This window comes from Astyanax mexicanus, chromosome 4 (assembly GCF_023375975.1).
Source record: "Astyanax mexicanus isolate ESR-SI-001 chromosome 4, AstMex3_surface, whole genome shotgun sequence".
Classification (NCBI taxonomy): domain Eukaryota; kingdom Metazoa; phylum Chordata; class Actinopteri; order Characiformes; family Acestrorhamphidae; genus Astyanax; species Astyanax mexicanus.
The window spans coordinates 1,092,321-1,117,047 of record NC_064411.1 but is presented as its reverse complement, the minus strand read 5'-3'; the positions used below and the strand labels follow the sequence as shown (position 1 = coordinate 1,117,047).

At 39.3% G+C, this 24,727-nt stretch overlaps 1 protein-coding gene across 1 annotated transcript in view; it reads right to left on the bottom strand.

Moving 5' to 3' along the window:
- Positions 1-24,727, bottom strand: part of sema6ba (sema domain, transmembrane domain (TM), and cytoplasmic domain, (semaphorin) 6Ba) — a 173,173-nt gene that overhangs the window by 5,002 nt on the left and 143,444 nt on the right. The window contains exons 11-16 of the mRNA XM_049477199.1: positions 21,948-22,079; positions 21,140-21,289; positions 14,940-15,119; positions 12,192-12,332; positions 10,192-10,269; positions 9,473-9,531 (exon numbers count right to left, since the gene is read on the bottom strand). Coding sequence (XP_049333156.1) covers positions 9,473-9,531; positions 10,192-10,269; positions 12,192-12,332; positions 14,940-15,119; positions 21,140-21,289; positions 21,948-22,079 — 740 coding nt within the window. The remainder of the gene's footprint in view (positions 1-9,472; positions 9,532-10,191; positions 10,270-12,191; positions 12,333-14,939; positions 15,120-21,139; positions 21,290-21,947; positions 22,080-24,727) is intronic.

Below are 24,727 nucleotides of genomic sequence, written 5' to 3'. Positions count from 1 at the left end.
ATATGGATTCAAACATTACTCAAATAGAGCTATTCACTGAATACCATGCGTGTAAGCATTATCTGGTTACTTAATACCAAGTTCATGTATACATACTGATGTTATAACTTGATTTTGAGCAGTAGAGAAATGTCTAAATATCTTAACTCATCAGATCCAGTGTAACCTTTTTTAAAGTTGACTTTATTGTTCTTCTTTTTCTCCTTCTTGCAGTGAGAATGTTCTATCAATAAACCAACCCAAACACAACTGAGCATAGATTTCCTTTGCTACAATAGTACGACTGTTTTTGGGATGAGTAAAGTTAATTGGGTGTGAGATGCAAACACAGTGTTTAAACAAAATGTGCGAACAGCGCAGAAATACACATAGTAAATAGAGCTGTGAGCAGTGACTGCTGCACATACTGTGTTCAGTGTGTAAACAGCATGGAGCAGCACAGCAGAGACAGCGTTTGTTCATAGCTGTGGTAATTAATGAGCGTTATCTGGCTAATATATCAGATTAAACTGCGCCTTATCAGCGGTTAAGCTCAAATAAAAGGAGTATATTTGATATCTGGGTCGGATCGAGACCAGATCACGTTCCCACCACAAGCGAACCACTTCAGAGCTCATGATTTGCACCTATGATCCGATTGCAATTACTGTTGTTTTCAGACCTGCTCAAACGAACTGCGCTAAAAGTTCGAACCAACCAGATTCTGTTTAAACCTAATCACACAGTGCTGGTGTGAACACGCCCTAAGGATATCTGTATGTGTTATAAAGTAAAATAATAAAGTAATGTTAATGTTAAAGTCATTGTGAGTACTGTGTAGAAATCCAAATAAACAGCTATTAGCTGTTAACCATTAGCTTGTTATTGTAGCTCAGCTAACCTGTGCAGACAGTGGACGGCGTGGTATCCAGGTTAACACGTATGTTCTGGCAGGGCTCTGATCTCTGATGAAGACCTTGTGATGGATTTTGCCTGACAGGAAGTACACCAGTCTCTGGAGGGAAGCAGGACTCTGTGTTCCAGTATGAACAACATGCTCTTTTATTGCAGTGCGTCTCCTGCTGGGATTTTCTCTGTATCCAGGCTGTATTGTTTTTTTTTATGAATGTGTGAGAGCAGGCAGGTGATTGGTGGAGGACGTGCTGTTAATATGTTTCTCTGAATCAATATCAGGAGTTGTGCTGCGGCGCCGCCCAGTTAAACCATCTCCAGCAGCCTGCTGATAATGGAATTCTGAGCCCCAGACTCATTCCTGAGTCCCAACATCCCTCACACACTAACACACACACACACACACACACTGACACACACACACGCTGAGGTACAGCAGGAGAGGAAGGAGGGAGCGCAGGGAGGAGAGGAGATAGGGGGATTGAGAAAATGGTGGTGAAAATCAAGGACATCCCAGAGGGACAGCAGACGAGACGAGATTACAGGAAATGCCATCAGCAGTGAGCGAGAGAGAGAGAGAGCGAAAGCACGAGAGAGTGAGAATGATACAGCATCTGTGAGGGTATAGATTAGGAATATATATATATATATATATATATATATATATATATATATATATATATATATAAATATATATTTACACCCACATTCCAAAAATCCACAGTATTACCATATAAAACTCCAGTGTATCACTGCAGTGAGGGATCAGTGGATTGCGTGGCTGTGTGGGTGCTTCGCTACAGATACAGTATAAATTATGAATTATAAAACTGGAGAAATGAAAATGAAAAGTTTGAGCGCCCCTGATCATTTTCCATATTTTCCTTAATAAATCATTGGCTGTTCGGATAATAATTTCAGTTAAATATATCATATATATCAGAGATTTCAGCTGATCAGTTTCCACTGTGAAGAAGCCTTTTCTGAGCACGCGCCACAAACAGAGTCACCTCAGGTATGCTAAAGCTTTAACTAGAGTTATTTGAAAGGCGGTTATTTAAGCACGGAGGAAAAAGAACACAGCTTTACTGCGCGCCACAGTAAAATTTGTGCCGGTTCCATCATGCTGTGGGGGTTTGGTGTGATCAGTGCAGGTACTTTAATCTTGTTAAAGTTGAGGATCTCATGGATTCCAGTCAATATCAGCAGATTCTTCAGAACAATGTTGAAGAATCAGTGAGAAAAGTTGAAGTTGAAGTTGAAGCGCTGGAAGGGCTGGATACTGCAACAAGACAACGACCCTAAACACTAAACACCCTAAACAATAAAAAACCCTAAACACTAAACATCCTAAACACTAAACATCCTAAACACTAAACACACTAAACACTAAACATCCTAAACACTAAACACCCTAAACACTAAACACCCTAAACACTAAACATCCTAAACACTAAACACCCTAAACACTAAACATCCTAAACACCAAACACCCTAAACACTAAACACACTAAACACTAAACATCCTAAACACTAAACACCCTAAACACTAAACACCCTAAACACTAAACATCCTAAACACTAAACACACTAAACACTAAACACCCTAAACACTAAACATCCTAAACACTAAACACACTAAACACTAAACACCCTAAACACTAAACATCCTAAACACTAAACACACTAAACACTAAACATCCTAAACACTAAACACCCTAAACACTAAACATCCTAAACACTAAACACCCTAAACACTAAACATCCTAAACACTAAACACCCTAAACACTAAACACCCTAAACACTAAACACCCTAAACACTAAACATCCTAAACACTAAACATCCTAAACACTAAACACCCTAAACACTAAACATCCTAAACACTAAACACCCTAAACACTAAACATCCTAAACACCAAACACCCTAAACACTAAACACACTAAACACTAAACATCCTAAACACTAAACACCCTAAACACTAAACACCCTAAACACTAAACATCCTAAACACTAAACACACTAAACACTAAACACCCTAAACACTAAACATCCTAAACACTAAACACACTAAACACTAAACACCCTAAACACTAAACATCCTAAACACTAAACACCCTAAACACTAAACACCCTAAACACTAAACACCCTAAACACTAAACACCCTAAACACTAAACATCCTAAACACTAAACACCCTAAACACTAAACACCCTAAACACTAAACACCCTAAACACTAAACACCCTAAACACTAAACACACTAAACACTAAACATCCTAAACACTAAACACCCTAAACACTAAACATCCTAAACACTAAACATCCTAAACACTAAACACCCTAAACACTAAACACTAAACACTGCTCAAAAAAATCTACTAAAGCACTAAAGCTTTCATGTAGAGGAACACAGAAGTACAACGTTTTATAAACTTAATTTCACTTCTCAAATATCACTGTGTTCCTCTGATATATATGATATATTGAACTGAAATTGCTGATCTGAGCAATTAATGATTTATAAAGAAAAATCATGATTTTTTGATACCACTTTTTTGTGTATTAATGCACACAAACACCACTCTGAAGTATCTCCAAACATCATCACTTTCCTCTCAGCCTCACCGAGAGTCAAACGCCCCACTTCACACTGTCTGACTCTTCAGGGAAAAGCTGAAGCACAATAAGAGTCAACAACATAGTATTATATAATCTCTCTCTCTCTCTCTCTCTCTCTCTCTCTATCTGTCTACCCGTCACAGTGTTCTTCATTCTTTCCTGCTCTTGATACGGAGTTGCTTTCTGAAGAGAGATGAAATGAGAATATCTCAGTAGCACAAAGAACAGAAGTATAAAAATGGAAACTGTACGCTGCGGAAAAACAGCAGTGTATGAGATGAATAATAGCAGCTGTTAAAAAGTGACACATCATGATACATACAGCTGCTGTAACACCAGTAACACTTTATTCAAGCTAATAAATAGATTTAATTTTTTATTGCACTGGATGTAACCGCCACTGCATTTTTAAAAATATATATTATACAGTTAGTTCCGACCCTGCAATGTGATTGGCTGAGAGGTGTTTAATGAGTGCCGTTATTAGCCGGTAATGCACTGTAACTGAAGCTCTCCATGTATAACTCTGCCAAATACAGAGAGTTAAAATATAGAGAGTTAAAGCTAAGCTTTCAGAGGTAAAGCTAAACCTGGAGAGTTAAAGCTAAGCCTAGAGAGTTAAAACTAAACCTGGAGAGTTAAAGCTAAACATGGAGAGTTAAAGATAAACCTAGAGAGTTTAAGCTAAACCTGAAGAGTTAAAGCTAAGACAGCCATGGGAATTGAAGCTAAGCTTAGAGAGTTAAAGCTAAACCTGGAGAGCTAAAACTAAACCTGGAGAGTTAAAGCTAAACCTAGAGAGTTTAAACTAAACCTGGAGAGCTAAAACTAAACCTGGAGAGATAAAGCTAAGCCTGGAGAGTTTAAACTAAACCTGGAGAGTTAAAGCTAAGCTTGGAGAGTTAAAACTAAACCTGGAGAGTTAAAGATAAACCTAGAGAGTTAAAGCTAAACCTAGAGGATTTGGAGAGTAAGGTAAACCTGAGAGCTAAAGCTAAGGCTAAAGCAAAAGATAAAGTTAAAGCATGAGAGGTAAAACTAAAGCAAAACTGGAGAGCTAAACCTAAATCAAAATCAGGAGAGTTAGAACTAAACCAGGAGAGCTAACGCTAAACTTGGAGACCTACAGATAAATGTACACCTGCTAAACCTAGAGAGCTAAAGCTAAACTAGGACAGTTACCGGAAAGCTAAAACTAAGGCTGAAGCAAAAAAGAAAATGAGAGAAATTAAAGCAGATAAGCTTAAACTAAGGTAAAGCCTAAAGGGCTAAAGCTAAGCCTTAAGATAAAGCAAAACCTTAGAAGAGTTAAGCGAAACCAGGAGAGCTAAAGCTAAAGCAAAATTATAATATTCCCATATAATTCACCTGCACCCACTATTATCTGACCTTCACTACAACTCCCATAATTCACCTGCACCCACTATTATCAGACCTTCACTACAACTCCCATAATTTACCTGCATCCACTATTATCAGCCCTCAATACAACTCCCATAATTCACCTGCACCCACTATTATCAGACCTCACTACAACTCCCATAATTCATCTGCATCCACTATTATCAGACCCTCACTACAACTCCCATAATTCTCCTGCACCCACTATTATCAGCCCTCACTACAACTCCCATAATTCACCTGCACCCACTATTATCAGACCTCACTACAACACTACAACTCCCATAATTCACCTGCACCCACTATTATCAGCCCTCACTACAACTCCCATAATTCACCTGCACCCACTATTATCAGACCTCACTACAACACTACAACTCCCATAATTCACCTGCACCCACTATTATCAGCCCTCACTACAACACTACAACTCCCATAATTCACCTGCACTCACTATTATCAGCCCTCACTATAACTCTACAACTCCCATAATTCACCTGCACCCACTATTACCAGACCCTCACTACAACTCCCATAATTCACCTGCACCCACTATTATCAGCCCTCACTATAACTCTACAACTCCCATAATTCACCTGCACCCACTATTATCAGACCCTCACTACAACTCCCATAATTCACCTGCACCCACTAATATCAGCCCTCACTACAACTCCCATAATTCACCTGCACTCACTATTATCAGCCCTCACTACAACTCTTCCACTTCCATATAATTCACTTGGCTTTTCAATGAGCACACTGCCCATGGTTCAACCTCACTCACAAGATTACACCTCACAAATTATACAGTCATTTCCTGAGGTATGACTGTATGATGGGTATGAAGTGTAGTGCCGTCTCATGACCTTTTCAGCGTGTCAGTCTATTGTACTGCAGTCAGAAGCGTGTGGAGTGTACAGTAACTGATCATTACTGAATCAGTTCAGTCTGGTGATTGATGGTAATTTTACGGTGATGTTAAAGAGCTCGCTGTTCTGAGAGCTGCATGGTCACTCACAGAGCGGCTAGTCTTACACGCTTTAAATCATTCAAGTAATACAGTACGAACTCTTTCCCACAACTTTAAAGCTACGCTCTATACTTAGCCGTCAGTATGAGAGAAAGTTGAAATCTCTCTCTCTTTTTCCATCTCTCTCTCTCGCCCGGGAGTGATCCCCACTGCTGTGCAGATTTCCTCGGCTCTATAATCACCTCGGCCGGGGCCAGCATGCTAACCCCGTCTTGCTCTTCTGCTCAAGTGCTCTCAGAGCTCGGGTACGGAGCCCCGCTGCCGCTCCACTTCTACAACTTCCTCCAAAAGAACGCCGCCGCAAATTGGGACGCTGAGGCGGATTTGTGATCCGAGCGTCTGGAATGAGGACAGAGCGCGGCGGAGAGAAACCCGGCGGTACGCTGCCAGGACAGAGGCTTTGCGCAGCTTCTGAAGGCATGTTTTCAACTTAATGGGAATTTGGGTTTAAATGGATTAGAAAGGAAAATCGCTGCGGCTTTGTTTTTTACGCTCTTATTCATTCTTTTGGAAAAAAGGAACAGCGTCTCGCTGTAGAACACTCTACGGATCTGCGGTTACAGAGACCGGATACTTATCGTTAAAATGTATTACTCTGTAAAAAAAAAGTGCAAAAGATCTGAGCTGTGGCGTAGTGGAAGAACACTTTGTAACTCTCTGAAACGATTGAGCTCAAGACGATAATTTTGGGATACGTTATAGACTATAAGTTGTAGACTTGAGGATGAGGTAGAGTGGTGATCGTCCAACAATGTGAAAAATTAATAATGCTGCTTTTGTCGCTAAATGCAATCAAATCCTCACAGCAATGCACCAAAAATGTAGACAATGTCGAAGAAGCTTCTTTAGACAGTAGAGACAGTTACTCCTGAGCAGGTCAACATGGAGCATGGAGGCATACAGCTGTGTTCCTTGTATCACTACTAGGTGTAAGCGACTGTCGTATGTGGTGCTCCCCAGATCATAAATCACACCAGTAGCAGTTGAGGCAAAGTGTCGCTTCACAGCAAAGACAGAATTGAAGATCTCATCACAATAACTTCGTCGAATCCCAAACAGAACCTGGGTTTGTCTCTAATGATCGGATCAGACTACACGACTTTACCTCGATTTTGACCCGATTTTGTCGGCATCAACAAATCGCCTGCGTTCCCTGACTCTGACCAATAGGAAGACAGAGCGTTCTGTGGCGCACAGACGTCAACATGGAAAAAGAAAGCGATACATTGCTCCTGCAGTTCTCTGGACCAGAGAAACAGAAGAATAATCTAATAATAATCATCTAATAATCTACTTCATCCATGAGATATTCTGTTTACAGGCACTGAGTAACCTACGTAGCTACATCTTTACCATACCTTAAGTTCTCTCTGGAGCACAAAAAGCATGTAATGTTCATTTGGGTCACCCCGGACGCAAAGGGCTTCTGTAGCAGTGATTGTCAGATTCTACGCTTCTCCCCCATGATGACCTACGAACTCAGGCGAGGACGTGGATGATGATTGGTCGGTGACTAACGTGTAGTTTGTGTTGCCAGTCCCCCGAGTATGACACAAAACGAAAATAACTGCTCAATCTGACAAAGTGAACATTGTGAGGGACAAAAATGATGTGTAGTCTGAGCTTGGCATAAAAATTGATAGATATAGGGGTTTAATACAGTTTCAGAGCATTCCAGGCAACAGTGGCTGGATGCTGGATTGCCTTGATGGTGGTCAATTGATCCAAAGACCACCAAAGACTTGTTCAAGTCGTGCAGGTCTTTTAGGGTATGTCTCCACCAGTTTTGCGCTTCTAGTGACTGAATTTTTTTTTGCCCATTCTTCTTTGCAAAAGAGCTCAAGCTCAGTCAGATTAGATGGAGAGCGTTTGCAAACAGCAGTTTTCAGCTCTTGCCACAAGCTCTGGGTTGGGTTTAGGTCTGGACTTTGACTGGGCCGTTCTGACACATGAACATGTTTTGTTTTAAACCGTTCCATTGTAGCCCTGGCTTTATGTATTTAGGGTCGTTGTCCTGCTGGAAGGTCGGAAGGTGAATCTCCTTCCCAGTCTCAAGTCTTTTACAGCTTCCAACAGGTTTTCTTACAAGATCTATCTTCCCCTCAACTCTGACCAACTTCCTAAATCTGTCCCTGCTGAAGAAAAAAGCATCCCCACAGCATGATGCTGCCACCACCATGTTTCACAGCGGGATGTGCAGTGTCAATTCTCCGCCAAACATAGCATTTTGCATTTTGGCAAAAAGGTACAATTTTGGTTTGATCTGACCAAAGCACCTTGTTCCACATTAGTTAGCTGATTAACTGCAAACGGGACTTTTTATTTTATGGTTTTCTTTCAACCATGGCTTCTTCTTCTTCTTCTTGCCACTCTTCCATAAAGACCACATTTGTGCAGTGCACGACCGACTAATGATTGTCCTGTGGACAGATTCTCCTGATCCACCTCAGCTGTAGATCTCTGCATTTCGTCCAGAGTCACCATGGGCCTCTCGGCTGCATCTCTGATCAGTGCTCTCCTTGTTCAGCCTGTACATTTAGGTGGATCATGGCCTTGTCTTGGTAGGTTTACTTTACAGTTGTGCCGTACGCTTTCCCTTTTCCAAGGTCAATAAATACTTTTTCAGCCACTGTATGTCTGAGTGTTGTAGAGGCACGTCTAGCAGTCAACGGTTTCTCACCAGGAGGTGCACTAGCTGAAATCTGAGGCTCTGAGGGCGTTTTTTCTAGGTTGGTAGGGAAGGCACTTTAATAAATCTGAATATAAATGGAGGAGTGAGGTGTTGTTTTGTGGTGGCGCCGACAGGCCGAATCAAACCTGACAGGCTGAGTATCTACAGAGTCTAATATTCAATACGGTCTGATTGGATCTTTCCCCGAGGAGCGGTAATCAAATCAGAAATCATTGGGACAGGTTCACTGTGCTATCCATTACTCTACTCTGTACTGTCTCTCTCCTCACTAACTGCACTTACACACACACTTACACAAACACTTACACTCACACACTTACACACACACACTGCAGTGAAATACCGCTGAGCCCTCGCTCGGCTTTTATCTTAACCTCGCCGAACTCTTAATAGTCTGTCACTGTCTCCACCTCTCTCTCTCTCGCTGTCTCTTTCTCGCTGTCTCTCTCTCTCTCTGTCTCTCTCATTCTGCAGGTGGCTGATGGGTCTGGCGGTAGACTGTGGTCGGTAGCAGGGTGCTGAAAGGTCTGTTCAGGGCAGTCTCACACAGCAGAGCGCTTACAAGGGTGAAGAGTCCTAGCCTCTGTGTGTGAGCGTTTGGCTAGCATACCTGATGATAAACTGCCAAGGATAGTCGATATCTTTTTTTTTTTTTTATATAATTTTATTTTAAATTTTTCCCATTTTCTCCCCAATTTACACGGCCAATTACCCAACCCACTCACTAGGACTCCCCCTATCACTAGTAATGCCCCAACACACCAGCGTTAGAAGGGCCTCACTGCACACCACTGCAATTAATATCAGATTCGAGAATGAACTGAAATAACGTACCATCGCAGTCTCCAAGCTGTGTGATGTTGCCGTACTCAATATCCTGCACAAAGGGAAGCCTGCAACACATGAAGACGATAAGGAGGAAACACTTTAAATGAAAACATTTAAATCACATTTTTATAGGGAAAAAGATACAAAATACAAAATGATAGAAAAAATATATATATTTTTAAAGGCGTGTGTTGTGTGTCGTGCTTTTCCTGGCAGGGGTGCTGACTTCGGCACCATAGCAGTGTCTGAATCAGCATCCCCACGATGAAAAGCACCCTCTCTCGGCAGCGCATACGCACCGTATCCTTGATAAAAGCTTTAGCTAACTTATATAATAACTCATGATACTTTCATAAGAAACCTGCTTCTGAGAGGGGGTGCTTTTCATAGCGGGGGTGCAGATTTCAGCGCGCTTTTAAAACAAAAGTTTCTTTTTAAACAGTTTCTGCTTTTTCTGCAGTATCATTTTTGGGGGGAACAAATCCATCATATTTCTCATACCCCTCCTGGTTCCCACGCCAATGATTATTTTTTTTATTAATAATTAATAAGGACATTTCATGATAAATGGACTCGCAGATACGGTCCAGAATTACTAGCATTAAATAAAACCTGTTAATATTCTGTTAATGTACTTTAATGCTCAGGACCCCACAGGATAAAAAATGATGAATTATTAATATTATTATTATTATTATTTATGATGAAATGTTGCAGAGTGTTACCTGGTTCCAGGTCTGAGGAGGGAACAGGTGCTTCCTCTGGTCCAGCCGCAGTACGGATCTCTGGAGGAGATGCAGTTCCTGCAGACAGATGCAATATCAGCATTAAACCCTTATTTTATACTGCAGAGAATACAATATATTATTTATTTGCATTATTATAAAGAAATCTTTCTGGGCATGAAACCTCTGCTATAGTGCTATTTTGGCAGCGCATACAACCAACTTTTACGTCAACGTGTTATAATAGCAACGACACACTGAGAAAGAATCCCTAAAATAGGGCCCCCAGTCTATATATCTTTACATATCAGCTATACCTGAGACATTACGCTGTTAAAATAGCAATCCGCCAAAGTCAGAGCGCACTTGGCTCTTAAAGGGAATGGCAACTGATACGCTGATACATTTATTTCATGTTACGCTCAAAATATAACCAGCACACATATTAAAGAAATATAACTCCAGGTTTTGACATCGTCGTCATTGACACCTTCGTACAGAACACACAGCGGCAGTTCGTGTGCTGCCTCTCTGATTGGGCCGAGACCACTCTCTCAGCTCTGCTCTTGCCGCAGGTCGCTAACACACCGCAAGGTGAAGGCTAGCCTCATCTAAAGATAGTAGCACTGCATATATATATATATATATATATATATATATATATATATATATGTATGTGAGTGTGTGTGTGAGTGTGTGTGTGAGTGTGTGTGGACACTGCAGCAGAAAGAACTCTGCCTGTAAGAAGGTGTAGACTGAGAAAGCTCCCAGCATGCAGTGCAAAAGAGAGCCACGCCCTTCATTACCACTCTGCTGAACTGAGATTACCCAGCATGCATCGTTATTAACGAGGAATTACTGAGGAGGTTTCACGTTCATTTAGACTGGTTTAAGCCTGAGCCAAGGCTAGCATGCAGTGACATGCCAGAGGAGGTGTGAGTGTCCTGAGTGTGTGTGTGTGTGTGTGTGTGTGTGGTGTGTGTGTGTGTGTGTGTGTGTGAATGGACTACAGTAGTATAGTGTATAATGTTCTCAGGCAGAAGCTTTAAAGTTATAAAGCAGAATTAAAAAAAATGATCGCACATTGTTGCTGCAATAAAAGCACAATAATTATAGCATTAATAATAATTGTCCTCTAATGTAACACTTCCTGATTGGCCTGTCTATGTGCTGGGTAGACCTATCAGTGTTCTCTGTAGGAGGGACTTACATCCTGATTGGCCTGTCTATGTGCTCAGTAGTGGGCAGAATTTACATGCTGCTTTGTTTGAATGATTTTGACATAAGATTTTTAAAAGCTCCTTTATTTTACTTTATTGTTGGTTATTTATTTTAGGGCGTTTTCACACCAGCACTACCTGGTACAGTTAAAAAGGGTTTGTTTGCGGATGTGTATATATGCGTGTATATATGTATGTATATATGTGTATATATGTGCATATGTGTATATGTGTGTATATGTGTGTATATATGTGTAAATATATGTGTAAATATATGTGTGTAAATATATGCGTATATGCGTGTATATATGCGTGTATATATGTATGTATATATGTGTATATATGTGTATATGTGTGTGTATATGTGTGTATATATGTGTGTATATGTGTAAATATATGTGTAAATATATGTGTGTAAATATATGCGTATATGCGTGTATATATGTGTGTATATATGTGTGTATATGTGTGTATATATGTGTGTGTATATATGTGTGTGAATATTTGTGTGTACATGTGTGTATATGTGTGTGTATATATGTGTGTGAATATTTGTGTGTATATGTGTGTACATATGTGTATATATGTGTAAATATATGTGTGTATATGTGTGTAAATATGTCTATATATATGTGTAAATATATGTGTGTGTATGTGTGTAAATATGTCTATATATGTGTAAATATATGTGTATATATGTGTAAATATATGTGTGTATATGTGTAAATATATGTGTGTGTATGTGTGTATATATATGTGTATATATGTGTGTATACTCACTTCATACAGCGGGAGTGCAGCTGGCAGCGGGCGACGGGCAGTCTGACCACGCAGGAGTGGAAGGTCAGCAGGAGGGTGTGGCTGGGTCGGTCCAGAGTGAGAGACAGCGGCTGGCGGGCCTGAACAGAGTCGTCTCCACACCTAAACACACCAAACACTCATTAACACCCCGGATCTCCCCGGCTTTCTGAGATCATTCCTCACTCAGAGCTCATTAATACCAGCTGAGATATTCCACACCACGCCCCCAATCCTTGCTGCACCTGTACTCATTAACAGATCATCAGATTTATAATATATTTAAACCTGAGTGTACACATTTTCTAAAAGTTATGTACGTAATACTGCTGATTACACCACAGTAAGTTCCGACACTGCGATGTGATTGGCTAAGAGGCGTTCTACAAGTGCCGTTACATACAGGTAACTTAGCATCGATGCAGCGCTTACAAACCAAACAGCACAAGCGCAGCTACAAACAGAGCAGCAATGGAACTATTTTATTTTTTAGTTTTTATAACCAAACAGATCCTATCTCAAACGTCCACAGCTGAGACGACACAAAGATGTTTAAAATTCCAGCAGCACTGCTGTATCTGACCATGATTATAGATTACAGATTACAGATTATAGAACTACAAGGTTCTACTACAAATAACCAGAGGTGGAAAAAGTACTGACAAATTGTAATGAAGTAAAAGTACCTTTACTTTGCTAAAATTCTACTTGGGTAAAAGTAAAAAAGTAAAAGAGTAAAAGTTACATAGTTACTTTTAATTATTTGATGTAAAAAAGTACAACAAATCATAAATTAAATCATTTTTAATGAACTATTATTTCATATAATAATTTGGATCTTTCAGGAAGTATTTGTTCAGACCCCCCCATAAAACATTTTCAAGAACAAGTGGTATAGGTTTCAATCATCCATTATTTTTTCTTTACTGTTAAAAAGTTGAAAGGTTATGGTCATATATGTGACTATAAACTGTATTTTTATAGTTTTACAGTTCATTATTATTTTTTAACTTGCCATTGCTTTGCTTTAACTGCTATTTACATGTTTTTTTTAACATTCAAGCAGATTGTTTAATGTTCCCAATAAAAACTTATCATTAATTATCATTAAAAACATGAAAACATAAAAAAAAAAAAAAAAAAACTGTTGGTCGGCGCATGCACAGCGTCGTAAAGAAGCACATATTGATGGGTAACATAACTCGACAGAACACCGGCTCCCCCGAGCACAGCTGATTCACACAGCGTCTCTCTTAACCACTAACCGTAATAATAAACACTGCTGGGAAAAGTTCAGCTGCGCGAACATGGAGAACAAAACTCACTTTTTTTCCCAGCATTTAATTATTTACTCAGTAACGGGGAGTTTTCCAATGTAGTGAAGTAAATTACTTGTGTCAAAATGAACTTGAGTAAAAGTAACATGACCTATTTTAAAAACTACCTAAAAAACTACACATTACTCATAAAATCTACTTAATTACAGTAATGTGAGTAAATGTAATTCATTACTTTCCACTTCTGCAAATAACGGATGTAGAAACGAGTGGTCATAATGATATGGTCGGTCTGTGTATAGAAATGGCTGAAACAGGAACTGGAACTGTTCCAGAATCCTGTAACTCGGAGGTGATGCTGACTGTGGGCATCAGCTGGAGGCTACAGCGGGTGTTCTGGGATTTAAAACACTGGGCTGTGTGTGTGTGAGTGTGTGTGTGTGTGTGTGTGTGAGAGTGTGTGTGTTTGTTTCTCACGCTGCTTTTGTGTCCCGCTGAGAGTCTTATCTAAACTGTCATATGTCCTGTTTTTCTATCCCAGCATGCACCTCTCTGAACTCCGCCACTCTCTCATCAGACAGGTACAGCCTTTCATCTTCAAAACGGCAGCCATATTTTCATCTCCCACCTCCACACACACACACACACACACACACACACACACAGTGTAATTGTGTAATCGTGGAAAGCTATTTGAGTTTATTCCTCTCTTTTTGTTTTTTGCTGTTATCTTTATCTGGTCGGCCCTTCAGGAGCTTCAATTCAGTCCTCCAGCAGCGTTAGCATTAGCCGCTAAGCGCTAGCTCTTTCACCGCTCAGAGGCGATGACGTCGGCCTAGTAGCCTGCTGCTAACCCCGGCTTGAACTGCTCAAACGGTGCTAGCATTAGCTGCTAACCACAATAAACAGCGCTAGCTCTTTTTAGCTGTTCAGAGGTGAGTATATCAGACTGTAGTCTGTGCGTTTTTTCAGGTTAAAACAAGCTAATTGGGACGAAATGCTAAAACATTAGCATAAGCGCTAGTAGTTTAGCACTAATGCTAATGCTGCTGCGCCCAGCCTTAGTGGAAATCTGTAAATCTAAGCTCACTGTAAATAAACAAAAGCGCGTTACTCTTTCAAATGAACAGTTTTCAGGTGATTAATATCCAGAGATTAACATGCAGCACTTGTTTGACTTGAATTTTGTTTTGTTTTTTTAAAGAATTACATTTTTTTTACTTAGATTAGCTAAACTCAGCTTAGCTTAGCTTAGTTACAAACCACCACCACCCAACGAAGAGTCCTACTGAATTATAAGTAAAACACGCCGACACAACTGTTCCTTACTACTGTCACATCATGCGCATTATAATCTGATGCACCTTATAGTGCACCAAAACATCGGTGAGCGCTCCTCCTGGTGAAAGACCAAATTACAATCCATCTAGTGTGAGATCTGGTGCGTGATCACCTCTCCGGGTTGTAGCCCTCGAGTTCCTCCAGGAAGATGTTGGTGTTGGAGTAAGGGCTGTCTCTGGCCGGCATGATCAGGAACTTCAGAACCGTGCCCCTAGTGGACCCGAGGAACACTACGGTCCGGTTCCGGTGTGGTCCCGCCTCCGTATCCACCACCATGGTGTTCAGCTGGTACCTGGAAATGAGGCAGAAAAGACGAAAATACAGTTAAAATAAGTCACATTTTATTCCTACAGCTCATATTCACAATATATTATTTTTTATTTAAATAAAAAACATAAATATATATAGTATCTGTTTAAATCTGTCTTAAACCAACTCCTGAAGTGGTTTAAAATGTCCTGAGTGTGTTTACACTAGTATGGGGTTTATTCTGATCCCAATATAAGTCAGTTCTGTATTTATATTAAAATTATTTCCATATTTATATTTATATTATATAGTTATTTCAATTAGCATTTTCCTCATAATTACATTTTTCAAGTAATTAAACAACCTTTAATATCAGACAAATATTAAATGATGATTTCATTTATTAAGGAGAAAAAAAAAAATTACCAAAACAATCTAGCCCTGTGTAAAAAAGTGTTTGCCCCTCCCATAATATAACTATATATAGCGATATGGCTCTAAAATAATATCACAATATATTTTTGCGATAACGATATATTTGGCGATTTAGGAAAATTAAAATAATTCATTAATTTCAGGAATATAGTATAACAGTATAACAGTATAATCATAATGTGGCAAAATAAATAATATAGCATAAAATAATATAATGCAGCAAAAAATATTGCAGAATATTTAGTGCATGCATATAAACTGAAAACTAAAACAATTCTACAATAAATACACCTAAAGATTCAAAGTAAATAATAGACTACTTTTAAGACAGAACAGCCCAATTATCACAATATGGATTTTTAATATCATGATATTTCTGTGTCACGATATATTGTATACGATATAATATTGCCCACCCCTAAAATTAATTGTGATTAATCACATTTTTTTGGAAAGCTGAGCTCAATTTCACTACTAACCACAACCAGACCTGACTACTACCAGATCTGAACCACAGTGATTCATTATCATTCACTAATGGAGAACAAACTAATGGAACACTGGTGAACCTTCCCAGGAGGGACCGGCCAACTGAACAAAATTACTCCAAAAGGGCATGAAGAACTCATCCAAGAGGTCCATACAAAAGAACCCAGAACAAATTTACTTAAGAGAGTTCCAAGATAAAAAAACACTGCTGAGCAAAAAGAAAAGAACACAACCACCCGTCTCACATTTACCAACTAACATCCTGATGATGTCGAGAAAAATGTGGAAACTATTAAAACTATTCTGTAAAGAAGAATGAAATTAAATTCATTTTTCCCTTTAATAAATAAATGAATAATTTTAAAAAAGTGCTTTTATATTTACTCAGATTATCTTTGTTAGATATTAAAGTTTGTTTGATAATCTGAAAAATATCAATATGACAAAATAGCAAAAACAAGTAAATATATATATATATATATATATATATATATATATATATATATATATATATATATATATATATATATATATATATATATATATATATATATTTACTTATTTACATATATTGCATTGGAAGAAAAACATTATGATTGCACAATACTGTATATATGGCAGATGTTACAGCATCCGTGGCTTAATATAATTAAAAATATTCAGTTATCATCATCTGACACAGTGTATAATTAATCTCAGCAGTGAGTATAGGAGATATGCTAATGACTGATTTAAATCAGGTTTGAAAGCCAATCATCACTAACAGCGCCAACAGTTACCTTCCAATAAAGCCTATAAATGAAATGCATCATTTCCCTGTTATTAAACACATTTCAGTTCAAATCACTCGTGAGCATTCGATTAATTAAAGACCATAAAGCCTGATTAATAATTAACAATTAAAACCTTAATCACAATAAAATCTCTGGAATGATGGAGCTCCATCCAGTACCAGACCTCACTAATGCTGTAGCCACTAAATACAATCAAATCCTCACAGCTATGCTTTAAAATGACAAACGTTTCAAAAATATTCTTTAAAAGAAAAATAGAGAATTGCATAATATTTGGCAACCAAAATTATAAGGCTGAAAATGTTAAAAAAAAAAGAGTTAGACTGAATCAGACAAAGGCAGAGTTATTTATACTAAACACAGATTATTTTATATCAAATTCACTTTTTTCACCACTGATTTTTTTCTGATTTAACGAAAACCTGTGAAAAAAATAAAAGCATGGATTCACAAGTACTCAGTAAAAGTACTAAATAAAAGTACTCAGTAAGAGTACTTAGTAAAAGTATTTAGTAGAACTACTCAGTAAATGTACTCAGTAAGAGAACTCAGTAAAAGTACCTAGTAAGAGTATTTAGTAAACGTATTCAGTAAAAGTACACAGTAAGAGAACTCAGTAAGAATACTCAGTAAGTGTACTCAGTAAAAATACTCAGTAAGAGTACTCAATAAGAGTACTTAGTAAAAGTACTTAGTAAAAGTACTTAGTAAAAGTACTCAGTAAGTGTACTTAGTAAAATTATGCAGTAAGAGTACTCAGTAAGGGATTTAGTAAAAATACTCAGTAAAGGTACACAGTAAGATAACTCAGTGGAAGTACTCAGTAAGAGTACGCAATAAAATTACTCAGTAAAAGTACTCAGTAAAAGTACTCAGAAAGAATACTCAGAAAGAATACTCAGTACGAGTATTCAGTAAAAGTACTCAGTAAGATTACTCAGTAAGATTACTCAGTAAAAGTACTCAGTAAGAGTACTTAGTAAAAGTACTCAGGTATATTACTCAGTAAGATTACTCAGTTCAAGTATTCTTTAAAAGTATTTAGTAAAAGTACTCAGTAAATGTACTTAGTAAAATTACTCAGTAAGATTACTCAGTAAAAGTACTGAATACATTGTAGATTCCCCCCCTTCTCTTTTGCAGCATTTATATCAGTGTTTTATATAAGTTTTGTGTAGCTGGATTTGGGCAGTTCATCTCTTTTTTTTTTACGGCGGATTCTTTCAGATTCTTTCAGATTCTGTCAGATCAGATGAGGAGGATCTGTAATCTGTGGAGTTCAGGTCTGTCTGTAGACGTTTGATGGGGTTTAATCTGGGTTTTTTTTGTTGGGAAAACTCAAGGACGTTGAGAGACGTGTCCTCAAGCTTCTGTTCTGCGCTGTTCTGACTGGACAATTCGGCTCATTATTCTGTATAAAGGTGAACTATCGCCCCAGGCTGGAGTTTCTGAAGACTCTGAAAGACATTTTCTTCAAGAACATCACTGAATTCTTAGTGTTTGCCAGACTCTCTGTCCATCTTACCAAAAAACGCTAGTGTACTGTATTTATCGCACTATAATTCACACATAAATACTCTAATTTTCTCAAAAAAATCATCAGTATCACAGTGAAGTTTCTCCAGCACTAAGGCTGGAGCATTACTAGCATTAGCCGCTAACCTTAGTGCTAAGTACTAGCTCTTCCACCGCTTAGAGGTGAGTATAATCAGCCTCTAGCCTGCTGCTATCCCCACCTAGCACTGCTAAAGCAGTATTAGCATTAGCTGCTAACCATGCTAAGCACTAGTTCTTTCAACATTCAGAGGTGAGTAGTCTAGACATTGTTACCGTGTTAAAACAAGCTATGTGGAACAAAGCTAACTAGCTAGCTAGTTATCATTACTAGCGCTAAGCACAGCTAGGAGTTAGCCACTAATGCTAATGCGGCTGCCTCCAGCCTCAGTGGAACTCTGGAAATCTCTGGACTGTATATGAACATAGTCATATTTGTGAAGTAGAGTCCAGGGGGCGGAGTCAGACTTGTCTACTCATTAGTTAGACTCCGCCCCCTTCTTCCAACTTAACTGTATGTCTCAGACTGCCTTCATTGAGTTTACAATGCTGATATCAGCACAGGAGTGAACAGGCATTAATTGTTGATCAGTAATTGCTACCTTAGAGGATGGCTTGGTTTGGAAATACAGTCACCACCTGTGTAAGTTGTGAGGTGTTATCTTGTGAGAGAGAAATACGTATTTTATATGCAGTACCACCCACAGTGGACAGCGCAGTGAAGACTGGGGTGGAAATCATATCCATATTCTATGCAGGAGACACCACCCACACAATCCCACAGCTTAATCCAGTTTTTATTAGCCTCTATGGGACATGACAAAAGTCACGGGACACAATATTAGTCCCGTGTCCCCTGACCATTGGCTTGGCATGTTAAACTCAAGCTATAGCCACTCTAAACTCTCTATTCTGACACTGAATGAACTTTTTTCTAAGCTTGATTTCACAAATTCTAAACCCGTAAATGAAGCATTTCACAGCCTGATAAAACATTCCATTGATATTCATTGGAAGACCTGCCAAGCATGAATCTGGTTTTGAGACGTTCTGCTCCGGACAGCATTTTAATTCACTTCCAGGCTCGCCTTTTCCTCTCAGTGAAGAAAGTTCAGCTGTACCTTTCCTCCCGTCTCAGAGGCTGGAGGTAAAAATGTAGCAGTTTTACAGCTTTCATTAATAATCCCTGCAGCACCATTACGCTGTTAGTCAGGCCGCCTATATGAAGGGCTTCATCACGTCTGCATTAACAAGACCTGATGCACATTATACCTGAGCTCTATAACAGCATCTCAGAAGGACGTTTACGTTTTACATTAATGTACAATATATCAGTATATTCTTCTGCAGATGCTTGCATTAAAACTGACTAACAGGTGAAGCACAGGTGAAGCACAATCCAAGCATTTTGCTATGAATTTAGTTCCACTACTGACTGTACAAGCACCATTCATTCATATACACATCAGTGGTGTGCAGCAGGGCTGGACTGGTAATCTGGTGTACCAAATTGGGCCGACAGTCCTCAGGGGCCGATGCTGATTTTTTTTTCTTCCCACAAGTTAGAGCGGGCGACCCATTGGCCAATATTTAATATAGACAGTGGACTGAACCAATCAGGATATAGGAAGAAAGCGGCCACACCCCTTTCTCTGCGTGGTTTAGCTCTGAGCACGTGGGCGACTGGAAACAGTGCACCGAAGAGAGTGCACGCAGGGTCGGGCGCTTGTACTGTCTCTCTCTCTCTCTCGCTTAATCACGCACTCTCTCTCTCTCTCTCTGACTGTCTCTCTCTTTTTTTTCTCGCTCGCTCTCTCTCTCAAAAATACATATTAGAGATTATTTCAATAAAAAGGGGAAAAAAAAAACAATTGAACTACACAGAGCAGACAAAAATGGTGGAGTTAATAATAGACAATAAACTTCTTATATTTAATATGTTGATGATACATTATGCTTCTCTGTAACCCCATACATACATAAGCTACAAGTCGGTTGTGCTCTGCTAATTATGAGGGGCCGGTCTAAACAAAAAATGCCAGGGCCGATTTTTTGTCCCAGTCCAGCAGTGGTGTGCAGCAGTGAGGCCCTTCTAACCCTTCTAACAAAGAAGGGGTGACAATAGGTGCATGTAAATCCTTCCATAGTATTTAAACAGGAAATATATATATATTATAGTTATTGTAAACTAGAAGCATTTATTTTATAAAATTAACTAAAATAAAAAAACAGCATTTAATTTAATTTTAGCAAAGTCGCAGGACAATCTAACAAATCTGATTCAGGATTTTCACTAGGGGGGGCGGGGCCATGGCTGTCTAACCCCTTCTCAGCAGCACTGTGTATTGCTTAGTGTAAAACGGAGCTCAATCTGGATTCGTTCAATGATATTGTATCATATCGTATTAAAAAGGCCTTTTTAAAGGCTGTCCTTCAATGTGAAACTGATTCACTATAATAGTCCAACTGACTGGTGAGTTTTCGTGTGTACTTAACGTTTTGGCTGACCTGGAGTCTCGTAGGCAATACGAATGAGTGGTGTTTGTTGGCTGGCTGTACTTGTCGAAAAATGAAGAATTTATTTTGTCATTTGTAGCTGTTAATGTGCATTAAAATCACATAAGGTCATATAAGTCGAGACAGAGAATGTGTAGTTCTAATATAAATGAATTTGTGTAGGTCGGCAGGTGGTGGGTGTAGCAGAAGGGGTACCCACTATACTAACTGCACACCACTAATATATATATATATATATATATGATATCTCCACGTTGGCAGTGCAGCTTCTTACCTGACCATGGTTTTAACTATCCAGGGTCGGTGTCCGAGCAGAGGAACGGCCTCGTCCATCAGAGGATGAGTCTTTATAAAGTTCAGCACCTCGTCAGGAAACGCTGTGGAGGAGCTGAACCTGGAGCCCTGACCAGCACAACCCCCCGGCCTGTACACACACACACACAGATAAACACAGATAAATACAGTTATCATTATCAACAGCATGTGATGGCAGCTCATATTCACATATGTAAATATGACGGTCTGTAAGTTTTAGGGGATTAGAGACCTCTCTGGTATATTATATATGGTTTTAGACCAAAATAACATCCCTTGGAACATCCCTTTCAGACAGCGTTCTCTTACAGCGTCCACAGTTAATCCTGTTGGATGTGGCCGGTCCTTCTTGGTGGTATGCTGACATTACCCTGACATTACCCTGGATACCGTGGCTCTTGATGCATCACAAAGACTTGCTGTCTTGGTTGCAGATGCTCCAGCAGCAAGATGTGCACCAACAATTTGTCCTCTTTTGAACTCTGGGATGTCCCCCATAATGTTGTGTGCATTGTAATATTTAGAGCAGAACTGTGCTCTTACCCTGCTAATTGAACCTTCACACTCTGCTCTTACTGGTGCAATGTGCAATTAATGATAAAGATTGGCCACCAGGCTGCTCTAATTTAGCTATGAAACCTAAAATCCTACACTAAAATGACGACAGGTGTATAGTATAGAACACAGGTCATTTGGAGGAAAGCGCAGCGACTCAGTTCCAACACATGAGCTTACAGAAGCCCGTGCTGACGTCTCTGCGGGTTTACCTGGGTTTGGGTACGAGCTCGTCCGGCACAGGGGTCCAGATGGATTCCGGCGACTTCTGTTCCTTAAACCTGCCCTCGAACACCCGCGCCAGCTGCTGCATGTCGAAGGCGCACACCGCCGAGCCGGGGATGCTGGGAGACAGCAAACAACAACAACAACAGCTGTGGTCAAGCCATCTGATCGACACCTCACACACACTGCCATCGCGCCTCTCTCTCTCTCTCACACACACACACACACACTCGCGCGCTGCCATCGCGCCTCACCCACGCCGTCACAGCAGCAGCTGCAGGGAAAAGGCAGCGCAGCAGGAGTTTACAGGGGTTTCTCTTGCTGACAGACGGCTGAACGATTAGGCCTCGGGCGCCACTCATTATTCCACATTTCAGAGCAAACGTCAGCCTGAACGAGGGAACTGCGCTAAAATATCTATAATATACATTCACGTTGTCACCTACAGTACGCGTTGTGTATAGATATAGAGATGTGCACTTCAGTTAAATCTGATTGGACGTTTATGGAGCACGTGGTTTGGCATTGTCTTGTGGAAAACTGTTGTATTAAAGGCAGCGTACTCTACATAAACTATACAATGATAAGTGGGGGGGGGGGGGGATCAAGTATTTATCTATCTATCTATCTATCTAGATAAGTATCTATCTATCTATCTATCTATCTATCTATCTATTTATCTATCTATCTATCTATTTATTTATCTATCTATCTATCTAGTGTAAATATATCTATCTATCTATCTATCTATCTATCTATCTATCTATCTATTGTAAACAAAAATTTGTAAATTGTAGGTATGAATAAAAACTAATATAAAATCTAATTATATATATAACTAATATATATCTATCTAGTGTACATATATACCAATCTATCTATCTATCTATCTATCTATCTATCTATCTATCTATCTATCTATCTATCTATCTATCTATCTATCTATCTATCTAGTGTAAATATATATACCAATCTATCTATCTATCTATCTATCTATCTATCTATCTATCTATCTATCTATCTATCTATCTATCTATCTATCTATCTATCTATCTAGTGTAAATATATATACCAATCTATCTATCTATCTATCTATCTATCTATTTATCTATCTATTTATCTATCTATCTATCTATCTATCTATCTATCTATCTATCTATCTATCTATTTATCTATCTATCTATCTATCTATCTATCTATCTATCTATCTATCTATCTATCTATTGTAAACAAAAAATCATAAATTGTAGGTATGAATAAAAACTAATATAAAAACTCTTTATTCAGTATTTATCTGTTTAGATCAGCAGTTTTAAACCTCATGTCTCAAACATACAACAACACCACACACCTGAAACTGTGCCAAACATCCCCCGGCACCGCTGACCAACCCAGATCCGTCCTGTTCTGTATAATAAGTGATAATAAACGAATGCAGGGATGTATAGAGATGTATAAACTGAGTGAGTTTAGCTGGAGAAGCTCTTTTAGAATCAGGCTGATTATTACGTGACCGGTTTTGGTGAGTGGTGGCTCTGGAGGGGGGTCTGCTCCGGGGCTCGGGGGCTTCATTCAGGGTCCAGGTGTTCACCACGTGGACCAGACCAGACCAGACCACCCCCGACAGTGCTCAGTCAACCACCCGCCAACACACACACACACAGCGAGATCGCCCCGAGGAATTCTCGACCTAATTTACATCATCTCCCATTTCTCTCCAGACCACCTCACTCACAGCCGGCGGACTGAGCTGAATCCAGATCAGTCAGGTAATAATCTGAACTGTACTCTCTGATACTGACTCAGACTCAATTACTGACTCAACACACTTTACTAAATCCAGTTATTATAGGCAATAATAAAAGCATTAATCGTCCTTAACCCTGTTTTTATACCTGGAAGACCGAGCCAAGATTCATTGTCTGTATACATGTGGGCTCGAACTAAAAACGTGGGCGGAGTCAATAGTTTTGTCCTTTTCCAGTATAGGAATTTAACTGCTACCCACAGTGAGGGTATAATGAGGTGGAGTGAGGTAGAGTTAGAGACACTGAGGTAGAGAGAGATAGAAGGAGGTAGAGTGAGATAGAAGAATGACGCAGAGTGAGGTAGAGTAAGGTAGAATGAGGCAGAATGAGGTAAAGTGAGATAGAGTAAGGTAAAATGAGGTAGAGTGAGGTAGAGTAAGGTAAAATGAGGTAGAATGAGGTAGAGAGAGATAGAATGAGGTAGAGAGAGATAGAATGAGGTAGATTGAGATAGAAGAATGATGTAGAGTGAGATAGAATGAGGTGGAGTGAGATAGAGAGAGATAGAATGAGGTAGAGAGAGATAGAATGAGGTAGAGAGAGATAGAATGAGGTAGATTGAGATAGAAGAATGATGTAGAGTGAGATAGAATGAGGTGGAGTGAGATAGAGAGAGATAGAATGAGGTAGAGTGAGATAGAATGAGGTGGAGTGAGATAGAGAGAGATAGAATGAGGTAGAGAGAGATAGAATGAGGTAGAGAGAGATAGAATGAGGTAGATTGAGATAGAATGAGGTAGAATAAGGTAGAGTGAGGTAGAATGAGGCAGAGTGAGGTAGAATGAGGTAGAATGAGGTAGAATGAGGTAGATTGAGATATAATGAGGTGGAGTGAGATAGAGAGAAATAGAATGAGGTAGAGAGAGATAGGATGAGGTAGAGAGAGATAGAATGAGGTAGAGAGAGATAGAATAAGGTAGAGTGAGATAAAGTGAGGTCAAATTAGAGAGAATGAGGTA